The following is a 26,378-nucleotide window of genomic DNA, read 5'->3' as shown; positions in this document are numbered from 1 at the left end:
CTTCTGCCCACTCTCCTGCTGGCTCGTTGAGAATGGAAACTGCAGCCAGGCTGCCCTGCACTTGGACTCAGGTTTGGGAGCCTCTCCGAGCCCTGCTGCTCCCTCTGCTTCTCTGCCCATCTCTCCTCTCCTCCTCCAGCAGGTTTTGAGAACCAGGCACCCTAGACCCTGGTGCCAATCAGATTCTCCCTTAGTCCACAGCAAAGGCCAGATGTAGGACCTGTACACCTCACCCACAGCCCCTCTTCCCGTCTTCCCCTCGTCTACCTGAGAAGCTGACCCTAGCCAGGGCTCCCCTTCCATCTCCCTGGCTGTGCGGACAGTCCACGCCATCTGGGCACTGTGAACTCAGCTATGAGGGGTGTCCTAGTCCTGCCAGGAAGTTGGCTATGACTCTCAGCTCAGTTCACTCATCTCCCAATTAAAGACTCATCCCATTCTCACCACTCAGTGCACTCCAGGGCCATTCAGGGAAGACGGCGTGAGCCAGGGGAAGCTACTTCCCACTGTTTCTAAAGCAGTAGGCAACACACATCAAGCCACGTACTATATACCAACCAACCTTCCTGGCTGCCTCTCCTTCTCTGTGCCTCAGTTTCCACACTCCCCACAGGGTGTGCAGTTGGCCTGTCGCCCTTCCCTTCCACTGAGGCTGCAGTTGTCCTCATTAGGTGCCCTACCACCACCCCAAGCTTCACTGCTCCCAGCACCCTCATGCCTCAGTGATGCTCCCAGCTGTGCTCCCTGTGCTTCCAGATGGAAAAGGAAAACGGGGCTGCACAGCAGTGCAGTGGTAAAACACAGCATTCTGTTGTGGGGGTGAGGGTTTGGGGTTGACATCCAGAGACTCCTCTGTGTATACAGGGCACATGAGTGCCCGTCATCCAGGGCCAGTGAGGCTGGGGGTGGAGCACAGATCAAGATCCTGTAGGGTGCTGCCCCTCCCCGCTCTTTCTTTCTCTCCCTCCCTCTCTCTCTCACTCATAGAAGGAAGAAAGGAAGGGAGGGAAGGAGAGAAGAATTTTTTTAAAAGAAAAGTGGGCCAGTCCATGCCACAGTGGTTGGACATACTGCACTGAGTGCTGGATACCACACAGCCAACCATGGTTTGAATCCTGGCCCCAATGGCTTGAAAACACATGTGAGTGTGTGTCCATGACAAAAGGAAAAAGGACTATGGCATGATCACATCCCATTGGGGGTTGTGCTTTCTCTCTCTCTCTCTCCCTCCCTCCCTCCCTCCCTCCCTCTGGCAATAAAATAATAAAATAGGGCCAGTTTCATAGCCTAATGGTTAAAAGGGAGCCAGGTCCTGGATGGGCAAACACAGTTCAAATCTCAGTGCCAGCAACTTGAAAAACATACGGAGGGTGGCGGGGGGTGGGGAGCAGGAGGGGGGGGGGGAGACAGGAGCAGATGGCATAGTGGTTAAGGAACTGGACTCCCATGTGGCTGACCACAGTTCAAGTCCCACATCTGGCAGCTTGAGACTCACACCAGGCACGTATGCATGCGTGACCAGAATCCCAGGAGGAGAAGAGAGATTTCAGCATGGCCATTCCCCCCTGGGGGATGATTTCTCTCTTTCTGTCTTTCTCTCTCTGTCTCTCTGGTGAGCACATGTGCCCTATCACAAAAATCTATTTAAAAAAAAAAAAAGACAAAAGAAAAACATACCAGGAGTGTGTGTGTGTGTGTGTGTGTGTGTGTGCGCGCGCGCGCGTGGGCGCACGCGCACGTGTGTGCATATACCCAAAGTCCTGACAGGATGGGGAAATGGAGAAGGGACTGAGGAGTGACCATGCCCCAGTGGGGGGGTGGGGGTCCTCCTTCTCCATATCCGTCTCTCTGTTTCTCTCTGACAACTAAAAAATAAAAATAAAAAAAGAATTAAAATAAGTTAAAGAAAAGAAAAATATTTTATAAAGAAGGAAAAGAAATTGCCCCACCCTCCCCCCATGCCCACACAGCTCTGTCAGTAAGTAGCAGAAGCAGTTTAGAGAGGAGCTAAACCAGAATTTCAATGATCTGGATTCTTCCTGTTAAGACCCTCCTCGCCCTCTGCACTATAGATTGCTGGGATTTCACTGCACCCAGCGCCTTCCTAGCCCAGAGCAGGTGCCTGTCAAATGTGCTGGGCTGAGAACGAAATAAATCAATATATATTTTTGTGTCACTGGGCTTGGTTGAGCGAAGGGCAATGTCGGAAAAAAAGACATCAGAGACTGGTGGGGGCTCCTGCCTCTGGTATACCGGAGAGGTGCCGCCTCAGCCCTGCAGCCCCTAAAAGACCCCAACCTTCCCCTCACCAGAGGGAGATGGCAGGAGAACAACTGAGGGGCTCCAGCCTCCCCTCTTGCTGGGAGTTTCCTTTCAGGTTAACCTGCAGGAAAGGGGGATGGATGACTGCAAATTGCATGTTCTTTTCCAGCCCTGTCTTCTAGTTACTGATTACCAAATAAGTGCTCAGTCCCCATGTGATTCTAACAGTCAGTCCCCGAGCTCCAGCAGCCTAATTACACATGTACAACCACGTGAGGACTTAGACATGAAAGAGCTCTTTTTCCCATAAGCCATATGTTAAGTAACGCAGTCGCCCCGCTCCCTGTGCCAGCTGGGGCTGGAGCATGGGGTACTGGGGCAAATGGAGACCGAAGAAGGTTTGGGGTGAGGACACTGGGCTGCCCCATCCCGGGCCCCGCTGTCCTCATTGGCACCATCATTCAGCTGCAACTACACTCACACCAACACAGACTCCCACAGTCCCCGCCCCTAAACAGACAACTAAAACACACACCAGTAAAACAGGGAGCTACCCCAAACATGCACACTCGCACTCACCTCCACACGCAACCCATCAGTAACACAGGCGCCTGGTCCTCCATGAGGTTTAGGGGACCCAAAGGTGAAGACCATTAACCAGCTGCACACGCCCTCCCGCTACAAACAGTTGTCATCTGTTGCTGTTTCGAATTTGCCCGCCCAGTGGCCCCTCCTCGAAAGCACCCAGATGACAAAGGAGTACGAGGGCGAATGAGGACCAAGTTAGAGACCGCGGATTGTTTCTCACAATTCATTTCCCCTCTACTCAAAGATTTATGCTCCTAGTGCATGCGTTGGAAGAGGTGCTGGTCCTTGCCTCCGAGGACCCATGCCATTTTCCAGACATGGGACTGAAGCCAGCAACTGGGCAAGCCAGAAACAGGTGGGCCTGTGGTGGGGAGCATGGGACTGGCAGCAGGACCCCTCAGTCTAAGACCCCACTAAGGCTGGTCTAAGCAGGCCTTCTAGGGCACCTGAGTGGTGAGGTTAGCAGGGGACACCAGTTCCTGGGAGCCTGAACCCCTGGACATAGTGAGCAGCTGGTGGGCTTGTCACCCCTCCCAAGCCCTCTTTCCACAGCCTCAACCACTGGCTACCATCTGGTATTGATGGTATTGGCCACGAAGAGGCCTGGGGAGTCATATGGAAAGTCCAGAGCCACAGCCAGGCAGGGGAACTGGAGCTCCAAGTCATCCAGGCCATGAAGACAGATGAGGCTGTGAATGATTGCAAAGCTGATGCATCTAAAGAGTTTTCTGGCCTCTTACAGTCCCAGGCCCACTTCCAGGACCCTTTCAGCTCCCCAAAGGGCAGGTGATATGCCTTCGCCCCAGGACATGGCCCATTTTCACTAAATTGGCCTCGCAACTGTCCAGAGGGAAGAGTGAACTGAAGCCCTGGGAGAGACCAGTCTGGAAGGGCTGCCTTGTCCAGGGGTGTGGAATCGTGACCCTGCTCTCCCAGGCCTGAAGGTCTAGACTCTTCTACCAGGGAAGTGAGGGGCACTGGGGATTCTGGGTAGGCAGTTCCCCTCAAGAACACCCTCTCCTGGAACTGTCAGGACCCTGGGAAACAGTGCAGCTGATTGTGACAGGAGCCCACTGCCTTCATGGGGCAAGGCAATCTTGGGGTCTTAGCTACCAGGGAGATAACCTGGCCTGGACTGCAGGAGCCCCTCCTCCATCCTCCAGATGAAGCAGATGGAGTCTGTCTTCCAACAGCTCAGCCACCACGGCCAGCTCCATGGAATTCTGCACACCTCAGCACCTTCCTGCCTCCTCTGGGCAACTGATCTAGCCCTGCTCTCCCCTGACACTGCACTTGCTGAAGTCACCAACAGCCTCAATGCTGCCAGCCCCAACAAGAGCTACCCTCACGTGTCTCTCAGCACCACTCCCTCCTCCTCGCAGCGATCTCGCCTCTGGGTTTTGACAACAGCCCTGCTCGCCTGGTTTTCCTTCAGCTCTCCTTGCAGGCTCCTCCTCCTCCATATCCCTCTAAACGGCAGAGATCCCCAAGGCTCGCTTAGGCCATCGCTGTGCTGATTTCCCCCACGTAAATACCTCCAACCACGACCTTTCCTTGGAGTTCCAGCTTAGCAACTCCAAATGCCTACTTGATTTTCCCGCCTCGCTGCCACATGAGTGTCTCAAACTTGGCGTGCCGTCCTTGAACCCGCCCTTCCCAAGCACCTCCATTTCGGAGACACGGGACAAACACCCACCCGCTGCTGCTCAAGCCCCATCTAGGATGACTACATCTCTACACTCCTCTCCCACCCTCACCTCCCATCTGCATCCCATCAGCCCACCCCACTGTTTCAATCTCCTCTTCACCATCTCCACCAACAACACCCCAGGTCCAAGCCCTCCACTCTGCCCAGGCTCCAGCAACAGCCTCTTATCTGGTCTCCCTCCTTCCACTTTGCTGATCTATAATCCGTCCTCCAATGGCAGCCAGATGTAAATCACATCGCTCAGCCGATTAAAATCCACACGCCCTCCCAAGGTCCACAGGCCTGGCATGTTCAAGCCACTGCAGCCACACAGGCCTCCTCTCTGTCCCTCAGAGACGTGGCCCTTTCCAGCCTCCGCGCCTTTGCACGTCTTATTTTCTGTGTCCAGATACAGCCCTGGCTCTTCACACAGTCATCCGTCACTGGAAGGCAAGCTTCGAGAACACAGACTCACGTCCTCTGTGCTCGCTTCTGCATCCCAGGCCTCACAGTAGAACCTACTCCACAGCAGGCATTCAACAGTGATTTGCAAAGTGAATGAAGGGACTTCACTAGCACTCCCATGTGCAGCCGAACAAGACAAACTCCTGCTCGAAGAGTTCAAGGAAGGATGGGAACCAGCAGTTAGCATAATGGCTATGTCGCTGGACTCCCACATAGTCGACCGCAGTTCACGTGCATGTTCAAGCCACTGCAGCCACACAGGCCTCCTCTCTGTCCCTCAGAGACGTGGCCCTTTCCAGCCTCCGCGCCTTTGCACGTCTTATTTTCTGTGTCCAGATACAGCCCTGGCTCTTCACACAGTCATCCGTCACTGGAAGGCAAGCTTCGAGAACACAGACTCACGTCCTCTGTGCTCGCTTCTGCATCCCAGGCCTCACAGTAGAACCTACTCCACAGCAGGCATTCAACAGTGATTTGCAAAGTGAATGAAGGGACTTCACTAGCACTCCCATGTGCAGCCGAACAAGACAAACTCCTGCTCGAAGAGTTCAAGGAAGGATGGGAACCAGCAGTTAGCATAATGGCTATGTCGCTGGACTCCCACATAGTCGACCGCAGTTCACGTCCCGGACCCAGTGGCTTAAAACTCACGCCTTATAGGACACCATCCCACAGTCTGGAATGGCCTTATAGGACACCATCCCACGGTCTCCCAACATATGCCTGGGAGATGTCCCAAGCAGCCATCTGGGTACCTCCAGTTAAGGAATATTGAATTAGGAGGAAGTGGCCTACATTCCCACCCCACACAGCTGGGACAAGTCTGTCCATCCCCGTTTCCCCACCAGCTGCAAGGACCTGCTCCTCCTCAGGAGGAAACAAGGCTGCCTGGGAACAAGCAGCTGCAGTCTCTGGAATTCCACTGACTTGGGAGTTTCCCTTGGCAGGGTCACAGTTAGCCTATAAGTGCCTTTGTGTGAGCTCACTCTGGGTAGGTCCATTAGAGAAAGGTGTCCTGGGGACCAATATATGGCATAATGGTTACGTCGCTGGACTCCCACGTAGTCAACCACGGTGCGAGGCCTAGACCCGATGGCTTAAAACTCATGCCAGGCATGTGTGTGTGTGTGTACATGCCCAAAATCTCAAGAGGAGAATGAAGAAGAGATTGCAGTGTGGCCACACACACCCCAGGGGGTGATTTCTCGCTCTCTGTCTCTCTACATCTCTCTGTCTCTTTTGAACCCTATAGCAAAAATCTCTCTAAAAAAACAGGCAAGAAAGAAAGTAAAAGGTGTCCTGGGGCAGGCAGGTGGCAAGGTAGAGCAAGAAAGAAAGTAAAAGGTGTCCTGGGGCTGGCAGGTGGCAAGGTAGATAAGGTGCTAGACTGCCACATGGCTGACTGAGGGACTGAAGTTCGGGTCCTGGACTTGGCAGCTTGTTTTCCCACTTTTTCTCTCTCTCTCTCTCTTTCTCTATCTGGTCAAAATTAAAATAGCACAATAATAATAGTAATAGTTAATAAAATTAAACTAAAAAATTCTTTTAAAAAAAAAGGAAAAGGTGCCCCTTCCTCTCAGCAAATGCTGACTTCTTTTTAATCTGCCAGAAGGTTTGTGCTCTCACCAGAGAGACAAAGAGAGAAGGCAAAGGAGAAAGCACCCGCCAATGGCAAGTGATCACACCCCTCCTCCTCCATTTCTCCATCCTGTCAGGCTCTGGAATAAGCATGCACATGCACCTGGCAAATTTCCAACCTGTTCTGGGGCTGGGATTCAAACAGCACACTCAGCCATGAGCGATCTGCCACTCTTAACCACTAGACCAGGCTGATGCAGCTCTCACAGGACACCTAGCTTGGTCAGTGGACTGCAGATTCCAGCCCTCACTGATCACTCAATGCCTGCACTGGGTGCGCTGTGCACAGCCTCCACAGGGCCAGCCCTGACCACTGCCATCTCTTTGCAGCCCATAGCAGACAGGGCACTCTGCAAGTCTTTCCCCCAGGCCAGCCCCAGGGTCTCTCAGGAGTCTGCCTGGCATAGTCAGAGTGCTTGTCCTCCTGGGGCTGAGGCTGTGACTAGCCCGCCCCTCCCAGTAACAGCTGATGACCAACTCCCAGAACAGACCATATGGGTCTTGGTACAGAGCCCCACACGCGCCGAGCGAGGAGAATTAGAGATTATCGGTGGGCTGGAAGGCTCTGCCAGAGTGTTTGCCTGCCAGTGATATTGAATTTTAAGCATGTGTGCCTGTTTACTCTCCCTGCCGGGGCCTCACTGGCAGCCCTGTAGCCAAGCAACGCTATCTGACCTGGGGACCAGGAGGGGAACTCTTCATGCCAGGCAGGTCACCTAGGGAGGGTTATCTCGGTGCAGCACGTCAGAATATAATAAAGTACCTTCCTCCCCTCCTTCACTTCCCTGCCCTCACCCTAGGGTGACCCCAGACCCACACACTTTCCACATAGATAGTCCACACTGTTGGGGAGAAGGGAGGGGAGCCTGGTCCTGGGAACGGAAGTGGCAGCGTTGTTACACCAGGACAGAGCAGAACGCTGGGATTAGGAGTCCTTATTAACTTGGTGGGCAGCGTGGCTCTTTCTCTGCGGGCCAAACCGAGAGTCAGCAGCTGAAACCACAGCAAGAAGGTTCCGGTTAGATGGGAGGAAGGCAACAGCATGTGACTGGAGGCAGGCGATGGCATCTGCTTTCCAGAAGAGATCGGCCAAGTCAAGTCAGCTGGGCAGAGCTTGGGTACCTCTCTTCCCTCCCCCAGGAGCCATCTACCCCAATTCTTAAAACCATCCCAACCCATACAGCACCTCCTGGGTGACATGCAATTCTGGTCTCCTCTGAGCCTGGGCCGCCCACCAGGACCAGCCATTAGGAAAAAAGAGCTGTAGAAGGAGCACCAGGTCATCTGCACAAGGTCATCTTAAATGTAGATGCCTTTAGCGGCTAGGGGGGATACAAGACAAGACAGGATTAGAGAGAACACATTCTCCCCAGCCAGCCTTGAAATTATTATTATTATTATTATTATTATTATTATTATTATTATTGGTAGAGATTTTTGTCTTAAGGCACATATGCTCACCAAAGAGAGACAGAGATAGTGAGAGGGAAAAGTGAGAAACTGTCCCCTAGGGGGGATGGCCACACCACAATCCCTTCTCTTCATTCTCTTCCTGAGGTCTTGGGCACGCATGCACACGCTTTTAGCATGAGTTTCAAGCCACTGGGTCCGGGACTCAAATTGCAGTCAGCCACATGAGAGTCTAGTGACATACCACTATGCCATCTGCTGGCCCCTGAAATGAATGTTTTAATATCACATTGCCCCAACAAAGAATATCTAAGGGCAGACTCGGCCCAAGCCTACTAGTTTATGGTGCTTGAATGAAGCAAACCCAACTCCTCCACCTCACTTCCATCATCCCCTCTCTTTCCCACCCCTTCTCCATCACGACTGGCCTCTCTCCTCCCTCCTTCCACCTTCGCTTCCTCCTTCCTTCTCCTTGCCTCCTCTCCGCTTCCCACCTTCTATTTCCTTTCTCCCAAGTCCCTCCTCTCTTTCCAATGTGTAACACCACCTGGCCATCCACCCTCAACCCACGTCTACTCCTGGCTTCCCATTTGGAGCCGGCCAGCCGTCATCTTAACTGACACTACAGAAACTTCTCAGGCCTGCTGCCAAATCAAATCAGCTCAGCCCAAGTCGTTCGTTAACAAACCCAACTCACTCCGAGATGGGCTCCGCTTGATTTCCACGTGTTCTAAGCCTGGGCTCTGGAACACTCCCTCAGCATGGCTGGGGGTGTGGGCCTTGCTATCTCAGCCTTCTGCTCTGAGAATAGCTGTTCCCCCTCAAAGGAGCGCATCGAGGGCTGAGTTTACAGATGGGACCACCTTTCCTCCAAAATCCCCTGGTTCTCACGTTCAAAGCAGGGAACAACCACTATGTATAAAGTAGAAATAACTATTACTTTAAATTCAGGATAAAAAAAAAAATTAAGGGGACCAGCTGGTGGCATAGTGGTTAAGGCTCCCACATGGCCAACCACAGTTCAAATCCCAGACCTGGCGGCTTAAAAAGCAAGCTGGGCACATGTATGTGTGTGCCCAAAATCCCAGGAGGAGAAGGGACTGCAGTGTGGCCATACCCCCAGGGAGGTGATTTCTCACTTTCTCTCACTCTGTCTCTTCTTGGCAAGCACACACACCCTTTGACAAAAACATTTAAGAAAAGAAAGGAAGGAAGGAAGGAAGGAAGGAAGGAAGGAAGGAAGGAAGGAAGGAAGAAAAAGAAATTAAGGTCTTGGGCTGAAAAGAATGATTTCCCACTACGCAAGGGCAAGCAAGTGCTGACAGAGAGCTGGGCCCCACCAGGAGCTCTCTGGAGAGGGGAGCCCGTACCCTGTAGAGGGTTAACTGGTAGCCCCCCCCGCCAAAAATGATGTGTCCACATCCAGGAACATGTGAATGTGTTCTTATTCAGAAAAAAGTCTTTGCAGATGTAATTAAGTTAAGGATCTGAAGACAAGATAATCCGGGATTACCCAGGAGGGTTCTAAATCCAACGATGCATGTTCTTAGAAGAGATGCCCAGGGAGAAGAGCAGGCCATGTGAAAACGGAAAGAGAGCACAGAGTCACCAGCCCCAAGCCAAAGGAACACCCAGAGTCACCAGATGCTGGAAGGAGCAAGCAAGGATATTCTCCTAGTGCTTGTGGTGGGAGCAGGACCCTGTGGACACCTTGATTTATAACCTCTGGCCTCCCAAACTACAAGAAAATTAATTCCTTTTGTTTCAAGCCTCGAGTTTGTGGTAATTAGTTACAGCAGCCCTAGGAAACAAACATGCACCCCATCGCCAAGGCCTGCAGTTCTGTCTCCACACTCAGCCAAGAACAGAGACTGCCAGGGACCAGGGGAAGATGGCCAATGGGGGGGGGGGGGTCACAGGAGGTACCTGCTGGGGTCAGGACTGCACGGTGACACAAAGCTCCCTGTCCACTGTTGTCGGTAGCCCCAGACACAGCAGGCTTGAATGTCATGGAAATGACACTCGTGCATGGAGTGGGGGTGGGAGGCAGGGCACAGAACCCAGCGGTCCACTGCTAGGTCAACTCCAGAGTCTTTGGCAGCTGAAGGGAAGAGTGGGATTATCGATAAAACCACCTACTAGCGTCTGATTTATTGGCCCTGATAACAACCACTAATAGCCACTGCATATCAATATAGAAGACCCGTCTGGTGCCTGGCACTTTATGAAGCTCTCACCTGCCCACTTGTTCCTTTACTCCTGACAGCAACCCTATGGAGCACACTCAATTATACAAATGAAAAAAACTGAGATTCATAGACAATTGTTGAAATGCACAATGTCACATGGTCGGTTACTAAATCCCAGAACCAGGGCTCTATGCCCAGACTCAGTACAATCCACTGGGGGAGGCCCAACCTGAAAAAAGCAGGAAGGTCCTAGAGCCAGGTGCTAAGCTCTGGAGTGGGACGGCTACTCAAGCCTTCAAAGGCAGGTGGCATGACTGGGGCTACAGCAGCCCTGAAAGCATCCCCAGGGAGATGCCATAAACGCCAAGTGCCTATCACAGTCTTCCAAATGAAAATGAGGTGGGCTACAGCTGAGCCTTGAACAACCGGCCAAAAGGAGCACATCACAGGTCACAGGAAGAGGCCGAGGAAGGAGGGCCTGGCCACTGCACCTTCCCAGACAAGGGCTGGGACACTCAGACAAAGCCTGGCTGTGCCCTACGTGGCCTCCCTGGACTTTGAGCCCTGTCCCTGATTTCCAATGTTTCTCATGAGGTCAGAGCATCTATGCCTGAAACACAGGCTCATTTGAATAGTAGCAACAGGCAAAGGAATTAGGAAGGGAACTTCTGATGGGGACAAACACTATAAAATGTACTTGAAAGGGCAGGCAGGTTGAGGGGTGGTTAAAGGTGCTTGATTCCCACATGGCCAACCACGTCAAAGTCCCGGACCTGGTGGCTTACTTTCTCATTGTCCCTTTCTCCCTCTCTCTCTCTGGTCAAATTAAAAAATAATAACAAATAGAATTAAACAAATGAATAAATATTAAAAAAAAAAAAAAAAAAACACTTGAAGGATAATCTCAGGACTCTCCAGATCCTGGAATTATCCAAGCCTCTACTCAGTGCAATCCCAGGCACCTTTATGAGCAAATTGGCCTTGTGAGTTCTTCCTGCCACCATGAGACCACTTGGGCTGTGACTCCCGTTCAGGTCAGGAAGGTCTTGTTCAGAAAGCAAGAGTTGGAGCATGATCCACTAAGATGCTCCCTCATCAGGGGCTCTCACAGTTTTCTGGGCTGGGTCCTTATTTTGGGGTCTTTACCAATACCCTCCCTGCCATTCACCTTCTCAGGCAGGGTTTTAACACACAAGGCTCTTAGCTTTTGTGGGGACACTCACATAAAATGCAATTTCAGTTCTTGTTCAGGCCATACAGACACCTGGCAGGGCAGAAATCAGGGAGGAAAAAATCAGTGTATTTCCTTCCAGATTTCCTCTCTTAGCATCATTTTTCCATGAATGTTATAGAAACTGTTTTTTGGGGTTTTTTTGAGGAATAGTAATGACAAGTATTTATACAGTACATGGGAAGGCCTCTGTTCTAAGGGATAAACGTACATTATCTTGGACCAAGTGGCGGCAATTGGACCTCCAGGGAAAAGGTCCTGGATTCACATCCTGGGCCCTCCCTGATCACACAGGGCATGCCCATAACCCAGGACGGCTGAGACTGGGAGTGGATTGCACCATGGGGACCCTGTTGGGGGTGCCTCCCCTTCTCAGAAGAAATGAATAAATATTTTTAAATGTTATTATTATCTTGGGCCACCTGTGGCACAGCAATAATGTGCCGGATCCCACCTGACAACCATAGTTTAATCCTAGCCTGATCAGCCTGGAACACACCAGGCATGTGCATGAGTGCCTGGGAGCCAAAGGGCTAGAAGACAGGAAGAAAGGGATCACGGCATGACAGACCCTGCGAAGGGCACTCCTCTCTCTCTCTGTCTCTCTCTTACACACACACACAATCTTACAGGCATGTGCACACATTCTATCATGAATTATTTTTTAAAGTACTTTATCTGAGGACAAGCCTGTAGCATGGTGTTTAAGGTGCTGGACACTCCCATATGACCAACCACAGTTCAAGTCCTGGACCTGGAGGCTTGCTCGCTTGCTCTCTCTCTCTCTCTCATCAAATTAAAATAAATGAATGAACAAATAAAATTAAATTATTTTTATTTTTTTTAAAAAGTTACTTTATCTAAACTAACCCTCACCACAATCACATGAGGCAGGTACTTTCATTATCCCTGCTTTTCAAACGAGGAAATTGAGGCATAAAGAAGTTACACAGTTGGGGCCAGCAGGTGGTGGAGTGGTTAAGACACTGGACTCCCACATGGCTGACCTCCGTTTGATCCAGGACCTGGCGGCTTGAAAATCATGCTGGGGATGCATGCATGCATGCCCCAAATCCTAGGAGGAAAAGAGACCGCGATATGGCCATCCCCCATCGGGGGTGATTTCTCACTTTCCCCCTCACTGTCTCTCTCCCCTCTGGTGAGCACACACACCCTACAGCAAAATCCTTAAAAAAAAAAAAAAAAAAAAAAAAAAAAAACCCCAAAAAAAAAAAAAAAAAAAAAGAAGTTACACCATTAAGAAGTGGGGAAGGAAGTCTTACACCCAGGCAGACTGACTAGAAGTTGTGTTAACGACTGCTTTCCACTGCTTGTCTCTTTATAAAAGGACCTCAAAGGAATCCAGGACCAAGTCAAAGGAATTGAATCAGCCTCCACAGCAAGGCAGACCACATGGCCAGTCAGAAGGAAAGGGAGATGTTTTAGAGAATCAAAGGAGAGGGAAGACCATTCCCAGAGAGAGAATTCTGGGAGCCCATCCGGCCTATTCCTCTTTTTTTTTTTTTTTTAGAGAGGTTTTTCGCTATAGGGCGCGTGCGCTCGCCAGACAGACAGAGAGAGACATAGAGACAGAAAGCGAGAAATCACCCCCCAGGGGGGATGGTCACGCTGCAATCCCTTCTCCTCCATTCTCCTCTCGGGATCTTGGGCACACATGCACATGCGCCCAGCGTGAGTTTTAAGCCACCGGGTCCGGGACACGAACCGCGGTCAACTACGTGGGAGTCCAGCGACATAGCCATTATGCTAACTGCTGGTTCCCCGGCCTATTCCTCTTATACAGAGAGAAGGAACAAGGCCAGCCGGCCTGGACACTAGGCCAGTCCTGTGGCTCGGCCTCTGTGAGCAATCTCTAGGACCCAGAGGACCTTCCTGGGCCTCCAGCTACAAAGACAAGAGGCCCAGAGATATATGGGACAGGCAAGGGACTCTCATGAGCTGGCAGTTTCTCATTAAATTGGGAACTGCATTTTTCTCAAGGGTAAGAACCTCATCCTCATCATCACCATCACCGTCATCACAGCCAATCACTAAGCACCTACTATGTGTTCATCACTCTATTAACTACCTCCTTACTCCTCCAGGTGGTCACTGTCCCTATCACACAGATGAAGAGTGGGGAGAGTGACATGCACAAAATGCTTCATTCGAAGCAGTTTGGAGTTGTGATTAAGACAGCTCAGGCTTTGGAGCCACAGAGACAGACTGGAGTCCAAATCCCGGCTCTGCCACTCACCAGCTGTGGAACCTTGAGCAAATAACTCAACGTCTTTTGACAATTTCAATCAGAGATGCCAGAGGTAATTCATCTCAAATGGCAACTCCAAATGACTGTCAGTGGCTGCCTGCAGCATTTTGTTGGACAGGATTCTGCGACTACATGGAGGCTCTGAGGGAAGACTGCCATGATCAATTACTAATATCTGCCTTGGGGCAGAAGAGTAAAGCGACAGCACAAACGTCATGGAATTTCCATCTCTGACCTAGAGAAACACTACGGCTTGTGCAGATACTGTACGAAAACATGGGTTCACATATGTAGCCAACAGATTTTTGGCTAAGGCGCCAAAGCAATGCAATGTTTTTTCAATTTTTATTTTATGTCTTTCATGAGAGAGAGAGAGCAACCAAGAGAAAGAGACAGTCACCCTTGACAAGGTCTCATCACACAGTAATCCCCTACTCTGAACCCTCCAGGGGGTGCACACCAGGCATATTTTAGGTTAACTAGGGACTGAACCCACGGTCGGCCATGTGGTTTCCAGCACTGCAGATCAGTATGTTAACTCCTACACCACCATACTGAGTCCAGAAAGTCTTTTCAACAAATGGTACTGGGATAAATGAATATTCATGTGGGCATAAATGGACCTAGATCCTTAGATCATGCCATACACAATTGAGGTGGATCGTAGATCAACAACAAAACTATAGAACGTCTAAAAGAAAACATGGAAGAAAAGCTTTGTGACCTGGGGTAAGCCAAGACTTCTAAGTATGTACAAAGCTATAGACATAAAAGGAAAAAATCCATAAATTAAACATCAGCAAAATTAAAACATGTTCATCAAACACACTGTTAAGAAAAGAAATGAACTCATATCCTAATATGTAAAGCATGCCTACAAGAAGACAACCTAATTTTTAAAGGGGGTTGGAGAGGAAAAGGTAATTACAAGAATAGTCAACAAGCACATGAAAAAATGTCCGACATTTAGTCATCAGAAAAATTCAAAATAAAACCGTGAAGAGACACCCTAGGCACTTATTTGAGAGGCTAAAATTAAAAAGACAATGCAAACGCTGGCAAGGATGTGGAGCAGCCAGAACTCCTCTGACATTGCTGGTGGAAATGTACTCAGGTAGGACCATTTGGCAAACAGATTGAGTTTCGCGTAAACATTCACCCATCCTTTGACCCAGCTACTATTCCACTCCTCCATATTTACCTGAGACAAATAAAAACACATGTCCAAAGAATCAAAACAAAACGTATATCCTAATGTTCACAGCATTTGGCTATTCATTATAGCCAAAATTGGAAACAACCCAAATGTCCTTGAACGGGAGAACAAATAAACCATGGCGGACTCATACAATGAACTATTACTCCCCGCTGAAAAGAAGCAAGTTACTGATACACTCAGCAGTATGGTTAGATCTCACAGATACCACTGAGCTGGACGCAGAAGTGTGTGTGTGTGTGTGTGTGTGTGTGTGTGTGTGTGTGTGCATACATATATATACACACATACACACACAACTGCATTTAAATTAAGTTCCAGGACAGGCAAAACTAGTCTATCATGAAAATGAGAACACTGATTCCTTCTTGGAGGGAGTAGGTAGGATTGACTAGGAAGGGAAACAGGGAACTCTGTTGGGTGGTAAAAATGTCCTGTATCCTGAGCAAGATATGGTTCACATGGTATATCCATTAATAAAAGACCACAGTTCAGATTTAGGCCCATCCCCTTAGCACAGCGGTTAAGTGCTTTGCCGAGGGAGCCAGCTTCCACATGGTGGACCACAGTTGACAATGCCAGACTCAGGATTGGAAAAACAAGCTGGGCATCTGTGTGTATGCCCAGGATTCTGGCAGGATAGAGAAATGGAAGAAAAGGGATTCTGGCATGACAGGTCCTGTGGGGGGAAAGGGTGCTTTCTCTCTCTCTTTCTCCCCTCTTTATACACACATGCTCTTTAGAAAAAAAAAAGTATGCTTTACGTGTATGTAAATTTTTAAAAATCCAATTACACCTACAGTAGTTTGCAAGAAAACATGAACAAAATCAGGGAGAACATGCATACACAGGTGTGCACTCATGAGAAGGTGGATTCATACTAGTGCACATGCAGATATCTCCACGTTCTTAAAGCCTCCAGGAAGCATTCCCACCCTCAGCAGCCAAATAAGTCCTTCCTCCCTCCTGCTGTAAATCTTTTTCTTTCTTTCTTTTTTTTTTTTTTAGAAAGAGATTTTTTACTATAGGGCACATGCGCTCACCGGAGAGACAGAGAAACTGAAAGCAAGAAATCACCCTCCAGTGGGGAGGGCCACACTGCAATCTCTACTCCAATCTCCTCTTGGGATTTTGGGCACGTACGCACACGCGCCCGTCATGAGTTTTAAGCTGCCAGGTCCAGGAGTCGAATCTCAATTGACTACATAGGAGTCCAGTGACAACCATTACGCCAACTGTTGGTTCCCTCCTGCTTTAAATCTGATGTGCACTGCCCTTGAGATCCTCCCAGTGGCCTATATGAAGTCAAAGAGCTGCTGGAAAGTTGTTCCTGAAGACCTGGCACGTGTCCTTGTCACATCTGGAACAGGGAACATAAATGGGATCTGCGTGGAGACCAGAGACAGCTCTCCCAGACCCTCAGAGCCCCAGCAAGAGCACTGGCTAAGCCTTCTCCGGCAGAGGTAATAAGGGGAACAAGTCCTTGTCTGAACTCTCATGTACCCCTCAGAGCTTTCTGGAAGGAGGGAAAACAAAAGCTCCTTGCTGATGTCTTTGAGCCCTTTCTGCCGCAGCCCAAGAAGGCTCCCAACATCCCTCTCACAAAGGCCTCCTCACCTCATCCACACAAAACTGGCAGATCAAAGGAGGTAACACCCTGATGGAGGGTAGCACTAAATGTGGCTTCCCCAGCCTGGACAGCAGATGGGGACAAGAGCCAGGGCCAAACTGAGGAGACAGAATTAGGCCTATAATGGCCAGCAGGTGGTATGGTGGTTAAGGTGCTAGACTCCCACGTGGCTGACCCTGGTTCGAGTCCTGGGCCTGGCAGTTTGCTTTCTCACTTCTCTCTCTCTCTCTCTCTCCTCTCATCAAATTGAAGAAGAATAATAAATAAAATTGAATAAATAATTATTAAAAAAAAAAAAAAGATTCAGACCTGTGACAGTGCTGCAAGTTGGAAAGGAACCTCTCGCCCCCACCCCACCCCCACAACTCCCAAGGAGAGAGAGTGGCCAGTGGGCAATTTCAGACCTGGAAGGGAAGCAAGAGACCCAGCGACCCAGCTCTGCTCACAGGAATGAAGAGGACAAAGAGAAGAAGACTCCCCTGCTCTCCATTTCCTTCCCAAGCATGGGAAGCTCGCACAGCTGCGACCTCCCTGAGAATTTCTGGGGGAATCAGTCAGCTATGAAGGGCCAAGCACAAAGGAGCAATGGAAGAATAAGACGTCTGCTCATCCTTACCCGTGGAACCCCAGGCCTCTACATCACCTTCTGGAAAGGAGAAGGTCTAAGACTTGAGAGAAAGGCAGAGCAAGGCTGGTCCAGCCAGCCCAGGGTCTGGTGGGGTGGCAGGACAGGTCTGACAGTTCAGACTGAGGTCGGATCAAGTCCCTACACAGTCAGCTCCACGGAAACGTCCTGTGCACTTACTCAGCTACAAGAGAATCAGCAGGATCAATCCCATCCCTTTCACCTCCTGAAGCCCAGAAAGGCTGTTGTCCACAAACTTAGGGAGTTAGTGCAGCCCCCATGCTTGCATCAGGGCTCCTCCCAACTGTCCCGCCCCACGGAGAAGCCACATCTCATCAGCCTTGTCACATGCTGAGCCAAATGGTTTCTTCTGCTCTGTTAAAGGCCCTCTGTGGGCACTAGGCTCTTTAAGAGTTGAGGACTATAGCTTTGGCATGACCCCATGGGATCCGGCACACAACTGGCCCTCCCTAAATGCCTGTTGATCCACTTGGCCATGAAAACCAGGCTCACGGGGCCCGCAAGCGATGTGTTGGTTAGAGGCGCTGGACTCCCACATGACTGACCATGGTTCAAGTCCCAGACCTGGTGGCTTGCTTTCTTGCCTTCCCTCTTTTTTGTCTCTCTCTGGTTAAATTCAATAATAATAATAATTAATAAAGTTAAATAATTCTTTTTTAAAATAAAACAAAATCAGACCCATGAAAAATAGGACCATCGGGAACCAGCAGTTAGCGTAATGGCTATGTCGCTGGACTCCCACGTAGTCGACCGCGGTTCGTGTCCCGGACCCGGTGGCTTAAAACTCACGCCGGGCGCGTGTGCGTGCATGCCCAAGATCCCGAGAGGAGAATGGAGGAGAAGGGATTGCGGCGTTGCGGCGTGACCATCCCCCCGGGGGTGATTTCTCGCTTTCTGTCTCTATGTCTCTGTCTGTCTGGCGAGCGCACGCGCCCTACAGTGAAAAATCTCTCAAAAAAAAAAAAAAATAGGACCATCAGTTAGTGTAATGGCTATGTCGCTGGATTCCCATGTAGTCGACCGCAGTTCGCGTCCCCGACCTGGTGGCTTAAAACTCACGCCAGGTCCATGTGCGTGCATGCCCAAGATCCCGAGAGGAGAACAGAGGAGAAGGGATTGCGGCGTGGCCATCCCCCCTGGGGGATGATTTCTCGCTTTCTATCTCTCTGTCTCTCTCTGTCTCTCTGGCACACACACATGCCCTATAGCAAAAACTTCTCAAAAAAAAAAAAAGAAAAGAAAAATGGGCCCAGATCTCAGCATCCCCAGGAAGACAGCCCAAGCCCCTCTCCCAGCCTGCCCTGCACCATTCACAGCTTGAGCTCTGGCACGAAACTGGGCTCTTGTTCAGCCCATCTGCTCAGCATCTCTTTGGTTGCTTTTTCTCAGCTTCCTGTTGGCGGGGGGGGGAGAAATCCCTGAAAAAAACAAACAGCCAAGATGTGGGGCAGGTACATAAAGGGCTGGCTGGAGCTGGCATGCAGGTTGGGGGCAGGGTCCCTGGGCAGGCAGGGTCCCTGGGTAGGCAGGAGGACGTTGCAAGTTAAGAGCCAACTACTGCTCCAGAGATCCAGTTCCAGAGAGAAGTCACTAGAGGGCCTGTCCCTGGGAGGTGGGTGTGAAGAAGAGCACTTTACCAAAAATGGTTTGGGTCTTAGAATTTAACTTTTCTGCTGACTACAGGAGGAACATAGCTAGCTCCAATGGACTTGGGCGAGTTGTTCCCTGCCTGGTCCGCAAAGGTAATGGATTGTCTGTCCCTGACATTCTATGACTCCCAAGCTAATCAACCAAACGGGTACCCCAGCCACCCTACCTGAGACTGCAATGCCAGGGAGTCAAGTGAGGTCCTCTCCCCCTGCCCAGGTCTCCAAGGGCAGAGAACAGATTCATGAACCCCCAAGGCCACAGACCCTTAGAGAGGGTCCAGCCTCCACCTCTGGGCATCTCAGATCTCAATGTGCAATTAATAACCCAGGGAGATAGAGGGTGTCACCAAAGCAGAGGCCCGATTCCACCCTTGGAGATGGGACTTTGCAGGTGGGAGCCCAGATCTGTAGAGGTAACCCTGCATGAAACCGACAGAGAAAGAAGGATCTTTGGCCCTCATCTTGACAAGCACATACTTAGAGGCCTCATTTAGAACTACCTGGAGATAGAGTCTATTGAGATATAAGATTCAAGCCAAACCAGAGGAGCTGAGGATCAGGACCAGGGCAGGTTGCTCTGAGCTGGGCGTCACATACAGTCAGTGATCATAAACATGTCCCAGACACCCACCCCCAGCCAGGACCCGTGGACTTAAAGAGCAGGACATAGTTGCTGTGCTCAAGGAACTCAGTGTAGGGGAAGCCAGGCAACCAGCATCAAAGAGCTGCAATCTCATTGGATAAGTGCCTTGACAAATGGGACACTCCCTCTGTGGTGAGCAGGCTGGTGTGAGGTGAGGATTGTGGTTTTAAATCTCTTATGGGCAGTTACCTCTGCACAAAGGAGAAAAAACTATCCCAGCCATGGACTCCTAACCGCAGCCACAGACCATTGGAGCCACAGAATAAACCCAAACAACAATCACAAAGAGACCACTCAGTCCAAGTACCCCATATATCATGATCCCAACACCAACCACGGAAGGGTCCCAACCCAGGCAGAGTCCCCAAGACGAGCCCCCTCACCCTCCCGAGTTCCCAGTTCTGACCCTGCCCTTGTGGTCTGGGTAGTAAAAAAGCCCAGGCTGGGAAGTTCCTGAGCTGAGTTCAAACAGGAGGACAACTCCATCTACTGCGCTGCCTCCCATGCAGTCAGAGTGAGTTTTCAAAAGTCTCATCTTAGTCCTCTGCCTAAATGCTTCAAGGACTTCAGTGCCCTGGACTAGGATGAATTCTAAAATCTTTAGCAAAACTTCCAAGCACTTGCTTAATCTGGCCCCTGCCTGCATGCTCGGCCTCTCCAACCCTAACTGGGTGCTCCAGCCACTCTGGTCTTCCAGCTCCTCTGTGCATCTCTCTCTCTCTCCCCTGCCTCAGGGAATTTACTAGAGCTCACAGCAGTGGCACCCAGATGTCATGTGCACCCAAAACACTTGGAAATGTTGGTAAAATGCTGATTCTGGGACCAGCTGATGGCATGTAGTTAAGGCAGCTGGATTCTATGTAGTGGATTTCACAGTTTGAATCCCGGATCCAGAAGCCTGAAAAACACACCAGGCACATGTGTGTGCATGCTCAAAATCCTGAGAGGGAACCAGAGGAGAAGGGATTGTTCATGGCCATCCCTCCTGGGAGATGCTTTCTCACTTCTCTCTCTCCCCAACAAGCATACACACATCCTACAGCAAAAAAAAAAAAAAGGTTAATTTTAATTCAGTGGTGGTCCAGGCTGGGGCCAGAGATTCTGCACTTCTTTTTGGTTTTTTTTTTTTTTTTTGGTTTCTTTTTTTTTTTTTTTTTTTTTGGGGGGGGGAGGTTTTTGCTATAGGGCACGTGCACTCACTAGAAAGACAGAGAGAGACAGAAAGACAGAAAGCAAGATATCACCCCCCAGGGTGGATGGCCATGCTGCAATCCTTTCTCCTCCATTCTCCTCTCGGGATCTTGCGCATGCACACACACATGCCCGGTGTGAGTTTAAGCCACCGGGTCTGGGACTCGAACCACGGTTAGCTACATGGGAGTCCAGTGACATAGCCATTACGCCATCTGCTGGCCCCAGGATTATGCACTTCTAAGGAGCTCCAGATAATGTAATGTTGCTGGTTGCTTGCACTTGCTTTGACTCTGCCTTTGCCTCGGGGGTAGGCCCAAATACTATTTCCTCAAAAGCCCTCTCCAAGACTAGGTGAGAGGTCCCATCACCCCACAACCTTATATTCTCCCTGGCAGCTTTTCTTTCTTTCATCCCTACTGTCCTTCCTTCATTCTTGACATGAGTTTTTCAACTTTTGGCTCTAAAGCTTGACTACAAGCTCCAGGAAAACAGAAACCATAATGTCTTGTTCACTGCCAGAACCCCAGTTAATCTACTCTTCATCCACTTCTCAATTTTCCTTTAAGGAACCACTCCTGTCCTATTCCCAGCTCTTATGGTTCGGGTCATTAGACCCAGGTATGACCAATTAGAGCCTTCCGTCTCCCTTCACAAAGATTGGTTCAAGGGGTTGGAAGGTGGTGTGGTGGTTAAAGGTGCTCGATTCCCACACGGGCAACTACAGTTCAAGTCCCAAACCTGGCTGGTGACTTGCTTTCTCGCTTTCCCTTTCTCTCTCTCTCTGTCTCTGTCTGGCTCAGTTCAAAATAATAATTATAATAACAAGTGGAATTAAATAAATACATAATTCTTTTTATTTTCTTGGAGAGGTTTTCGCTATAGGGCGCGTGCGCTCACCAGACAGACAGAGAGAGACAGAGAGACAGAAAGCGAGAAATCACCCCCCAGGGGGGATGGTCACGCCGCAATCCCTTCTCCTCCATTCTCCTCTCAGGATCTTGGGCACACACGCACACGCGCCTGGCATGAGTTTTAAGCCACCGGGTCCAGGATGAGAACCGCGGTCGACTACATGGGAGTCCAGCGACATAGCCATTATGCTAACTGTTGGTTCCCAATACATAATTCTTTTAAAAAAAGATTTGGTTCAAGGCTAGATAAGTGACCTAAGCCAGGTCAACAAGCTTTATCCCGGCACTTTAGTTAGAACTGCTGGGGAAGAGATAGTCTTCTTTCCACTCTGGTTACTTAGCAGACAGGAGCTGCGATCACCCTCCTGCCACTACAGAGACAGAGCTTGATAAAGAATAAAACCGACACAGGGGTCCTGCAGGTGGCATGGTGGTTAAAGGTGCTGGACCCCCACATGGCCAACCACGGTTCAAGTCCCAGACCTGGTGGCTTGCCTTCTCACTTTCTCTCTCTCTCTCTCTCTCGTTCTCTCTCTGTCCCTCTCTGGTCAAATTTAAAAATAAATAAATAAAGTTAAATAAAAATAATTCTTTTAAAAAAAGAGAAAAACCAACACAGAACAGAAAGGGAATAAAATATATTTAACAGATGCAGCATCTAAACTTGCCACTGTAAAGCAAAAAAAAAAAAAAAATCCCTTTTATGCCTAAGGCAGAGTGAGTTATGTTTCTTTCACTTGTAACCAAGATTCCTGACTAATACTACATTCAAATGAATACTGAGTGTTGGGGGAATTAAGCGAGTAAAGCCTGCCAAGAGAACCCAGCCACTCCTCCCAGGAGACATTCAGAGTTCTGCCTGCAGACTCCCACCATCCAGGACAGAAACGAGCATCCCACAGCCAGCTTTGCAGACCAAAGGGCTGAAACTCAGAACAGCGACACCCTCCTAGCATTACCCTGTGCACATGAGCTCATGCGGCAGTACTGGGACGAGGCTGGGGAAGGTGGTCTGGCTTTCAGTGGCCTCCTGGGTACCCCACTAGAGGAGAGTAGAGCTGTCAGGGTCAGCCTCGCACCCTGTCCTGCCTCCTGACACCGATGGACTCTTAACCCAACCAGTGCAGCCATGCCACATCGTCCTCCTTTGTGATACCACACCGCTCTGCATGTTGTGGGCATCTGATCTGAGGCATTAACGGGAACACGAACGGTTATCATCTGCTTCCTTTGGGAACGTCACCTTGCGATGGATTAGGTCAGAGAACGGGGTGCAACACAGAGCAGCAGGGGAAATGGGCCTCATTATTGGGTCATCAGAAAAACACAGAAAAATATGTCATGACTTTTTTGACAACCCAATATTTCCTTGTGAGTCACCTCAGAGCAGAACCCCTGGACAGAACTAGGGGCTGGCCAGATAGTCCCTCAGATGACTCAGGAGGCAGGTGACTTCTTCAGAGCTAGTATTCACCTAGCGAAGTGTAAACCAGGGGGGCACATGGCAGCCCAGGCTGGACAGTTCAGGCCTGTGTGGCCAGCCTGCCAGAAAGCAGGAGAGTAGTGGCCCCTCGGCTCCTTTCCAGGAAAGGGAGGGTCCTGGCCGTCGGATCCTGGGGCATGGTTTCCCCAGGAAGAGACTTGTGAGTAAACTGACAGAGAAAGAACTACTACCCCTTCCCTCTCCAGTCCTTCAAGGCCACTTCCACAGGCACTGGGGTGGCAGGAGGGCCACTCAGAGGCAGGTGGTCCAGCATACAAGTACCATCAAGTCCCAGGAAGGCCCAAGCCCAGCCCCAGAAAGTCATTCTGGCAGCAGCCCCTTAAGGCACCAGCTGCATTCTGTCCCCCCCACTTCCTCCTGTTCCTGAGCCCCATCGCCCCCCAAGTCCTCCCACTAACAACCAAGTATCTCACCAACCCCATTCGGCCCTAGTCTATTTCCCATTGCCCCTGGACACAGACACCCTTCAGTCTCTCAGTGACGCTTTGCTCCTGCTCTGGTGAGCTTAACCGGATGGACGCTGCCTCCAGAGGTGTTGGGGACTGGAGCAGTAGGACACAGAGCCAAGGAGACAGCAAGACCCCAAGGCTGCCCCTCAAGCTTCCCCTTCTTGAGAGGAGCCAAGTCTCTTACCTTCATGGTGGGAGGTGCAGTGAGAGGTGGAGACAGCGGCCGGTCAGGGAGGGTCACGTCCGAGCTGTTGGCCAGCTCCTGCTTCCTGCAAAGAGGCCAAAGAACATAGACGAGGTCAGTGAGGGCCACTCTTCCCCCCTACAGGTGTGGCTGGGTTTGGGGACACAGTTTAACAAACAAGGGGTCTTCATAGAAAATGCATATTATGAAAAAGTTATGCATGGATGTCTACTTTTTTTACACCAAAATAAACTCATACACTCATTCCATTGTCCCACAAATGTTTTGAAGTCCCCTCAAACAATACACAAAACTGGAGTTGAGGGCATTTTCTTTACCAAGATAACACTAAAATCTAAAGCAGTGCTACTTCCAGGGTGTCCCTGGGCCACCCGCATCACCTGAGACCTATTAGAAACGCAAATTCTCAGGGCTGGTAGGTGGTGTGGTGGTTGAGGTGTTGGACTCCCACCCACAGGGCTCACTGTGGTTTGAGTCTGGGACCTGGCAGCTTGCGTTCTCACTTTCCCTTTCTCGGTCTGTCTCTTTCTGGTCAAATGTTAAAATAATAATAATAAATTAAATTAAGTAATTCTTATTTTAAAAAGTAAAAAAAGAAAGAAAGAAAGAAAGAAAGAAAGAAAGCAAGCAAGCAAGCAAGCAAGCAAGCTGCAAATTCTCAAGTGCACATGAGCATCTCCAGGGCTGGAGCCTGAGAATCTGTGTTCGAACAAGCTCTCCAGGTGCTTCTGATGCACATTAAAGTCTGAGAACCCGCAGTCTAAGGAGATATAGGCCTGGGGCTGGGGTGGGAAGAGAAGGGAAGAGGGTAAACAGTTGGGCTCCGTTCTCTCCTGGGCCCCTCTGCCCACACACACGGAAGGCCCTGGTGTGCCTAGTGAGGACAGGGCTGCCTGCTGTGTAAGCTGCAAGTAAAACTTATTCCAGTCTATGTGGGCTAGGACCCTGGAGAGGCAGCTAGATGGACTGGTATCACCACGGCAACGTGACTGCGACAAGGTCGCTGCTCTCACACTCTCTCCACTCTCCATCTGGCCCTCGCTGGTGCCCAGGGAGTGCCCATTTGCAGTCCCATCACCAGGCAGGCTGTTTGGGGTTCGTTAAGTCCTTGGAGCAACAGTTACATAACAGGACCAGCTGGGCAGAACCTTGGGAATCCCTGGGCAAGGGACTCTGGATGTGCCCTGGCTGTGTCCTGGGAAAGGAGGAGAAGACAAGGGTAACAATATTAAGAGCTTACAACCAGGCTGGGCCATCGAAGGATACAAGGGTATCCTTCTCTAAAGGTCTCACCCCAAAATAGCCAAGAGAGGCAGCCTGACTCTGGGTCCTGCTTAAATGACCAGAGGACCCCACTGCCACTATGAGAGAATGCTTCTGTTCCTCTTCCCACCTAGGTCCTGCCAGGAGGGGTGGCAGTTCCAACCCAAGTCTTCTCCATGAGAGAAGCCCACAGAGCCCTACAGAGCCCAGCCTTCTACAGTCCAGAAGGAAGCCCTGGCATTAAGGCCCAGACATCATGGCACCCGGGCTCTGCGTAGTCCTCACCACTGCATAGTCCTCACCACTGGCATTAAGGCCCAGACATCATGGCACCCGGGCTCTGCATAGTCCTCCCACTGCATAGTCCTCACCACTGCCTGGGAGACTGGTCCCAGGAGTTTATCCAGCATCCAGGGGCCATAGATGGCACAGGGGAGAGGGCTCAGTCCAGGGATCACCAACCCATGAGAGGGCCATGTCCTCCCTGGCATGACAGCCCTTGCCTGCACTGCAGCCAGCCCACCCGTCACTGTCCTCTACGCAGCCAGATAAGGAGGCCGGTGAACATCTGGTGTGGCAGAGCATCCACGTGACCCCATTAACCTCAGCTGGCAATATCCCTTCTGCTCCTCCAGCTGCCTTCCTCCTCCTTTCTTCCTGGACCATGGTGAGGTGACTTACACTGGTTGAAGAGGGGTCTCCTCCCTCCTGATTCAGACTATAATTGGCACGAAGATCAGCAAGGCCAAGACAGTGCATGCACATGTGCACACACGCACACGCACACATACACAGGAAGGAGTGAGCCACTCCTTACAGCTTCCAGCCTGCCCCTTGAATGTATGGTCATGAACATTACTGCTGTGGGGTCCAGCCTGGCAGTTCTGTCCCTCACCTGCCTGTGGACCCAACGGAGCTGGACCCAGCACAGCTCATCCTACTCCCAAAAGGCTGCTGCTACTCTTCAATGGGCCTGGCCTTGAGAGCCATGAGGGGAGCACAGGAGGGAAAAAGGATGGCCCCGGATAGGGCGCACCACCCATGGACCCCCTGTGGTGAAGCTGAGCGCAGCTCCTCTGCAGGGCTGAGAGCCTGGGGGGGCAGATAAAATACAGGGAGCAGAAGGAGGGCAAGCCCCCACCCATAGTCCAGAGGCTGCCCTGGGTTTGGCTGAGGAGCTCTGGCCTAGACCCCAGGAGATGGCTTTTAGGCACCTTGACAACACCTTGCCCGACAGCAGCCTGGCTCTCCGGTGTAACGTCACTGGGTCAAGGGCACTCAGATTCACAGTTACGATGTCTGGTTCTCCGCAAGATGTCCACATCATAA

The 26,378-nt window shown here is 50.6% G+C and overlaps 1 protein-coding gene across 7 annotated transcripts in view; it reads right to left on the bottom strand.

Moving 5' to 3' along the window:
* Nucleotides 1-26,378, bottom strand: part of RAP1GAP2 (RAP1 GTPase activating protein 2) — a 262,143-nt gene that overhangs the window by 98,220 nt on the left and 137,545 nt on the right. For all 7 annotated transcript variants that reach the window (XM_006167571.3, XM_027767925.1, XM_006167572.3 and 4 more), the window contains one exon: nucleotides 23,766-23,850. In XM_006167571.3, coding sequence (XP_006167633.1) covers nucleotides 23,766-23,850 — 85 coding nt within the window. The remainder of the gene's footprint in view (nucleotides 1-23,765; nucleotides 23,851-26,378) is intronic.

Source organism: Tupaia chinensis, unplaced genomic scaffold, assembly GCF_000334495.1.
Source record: "Tupaia chinensis unplaced genomic scaffold, TupChi_1.0 Scaffold144899_1, whole genome shotgun sequence".
Lineage (NCBI taxonomy): Eukaryota > Metazoa > Chordata > Mammalia > Scandentia > Tupaiidae > Tupaia > Tupaia belangeri.
This window is presented reverse-complemented; position numbering and strand designations above follow the sequence as displayed.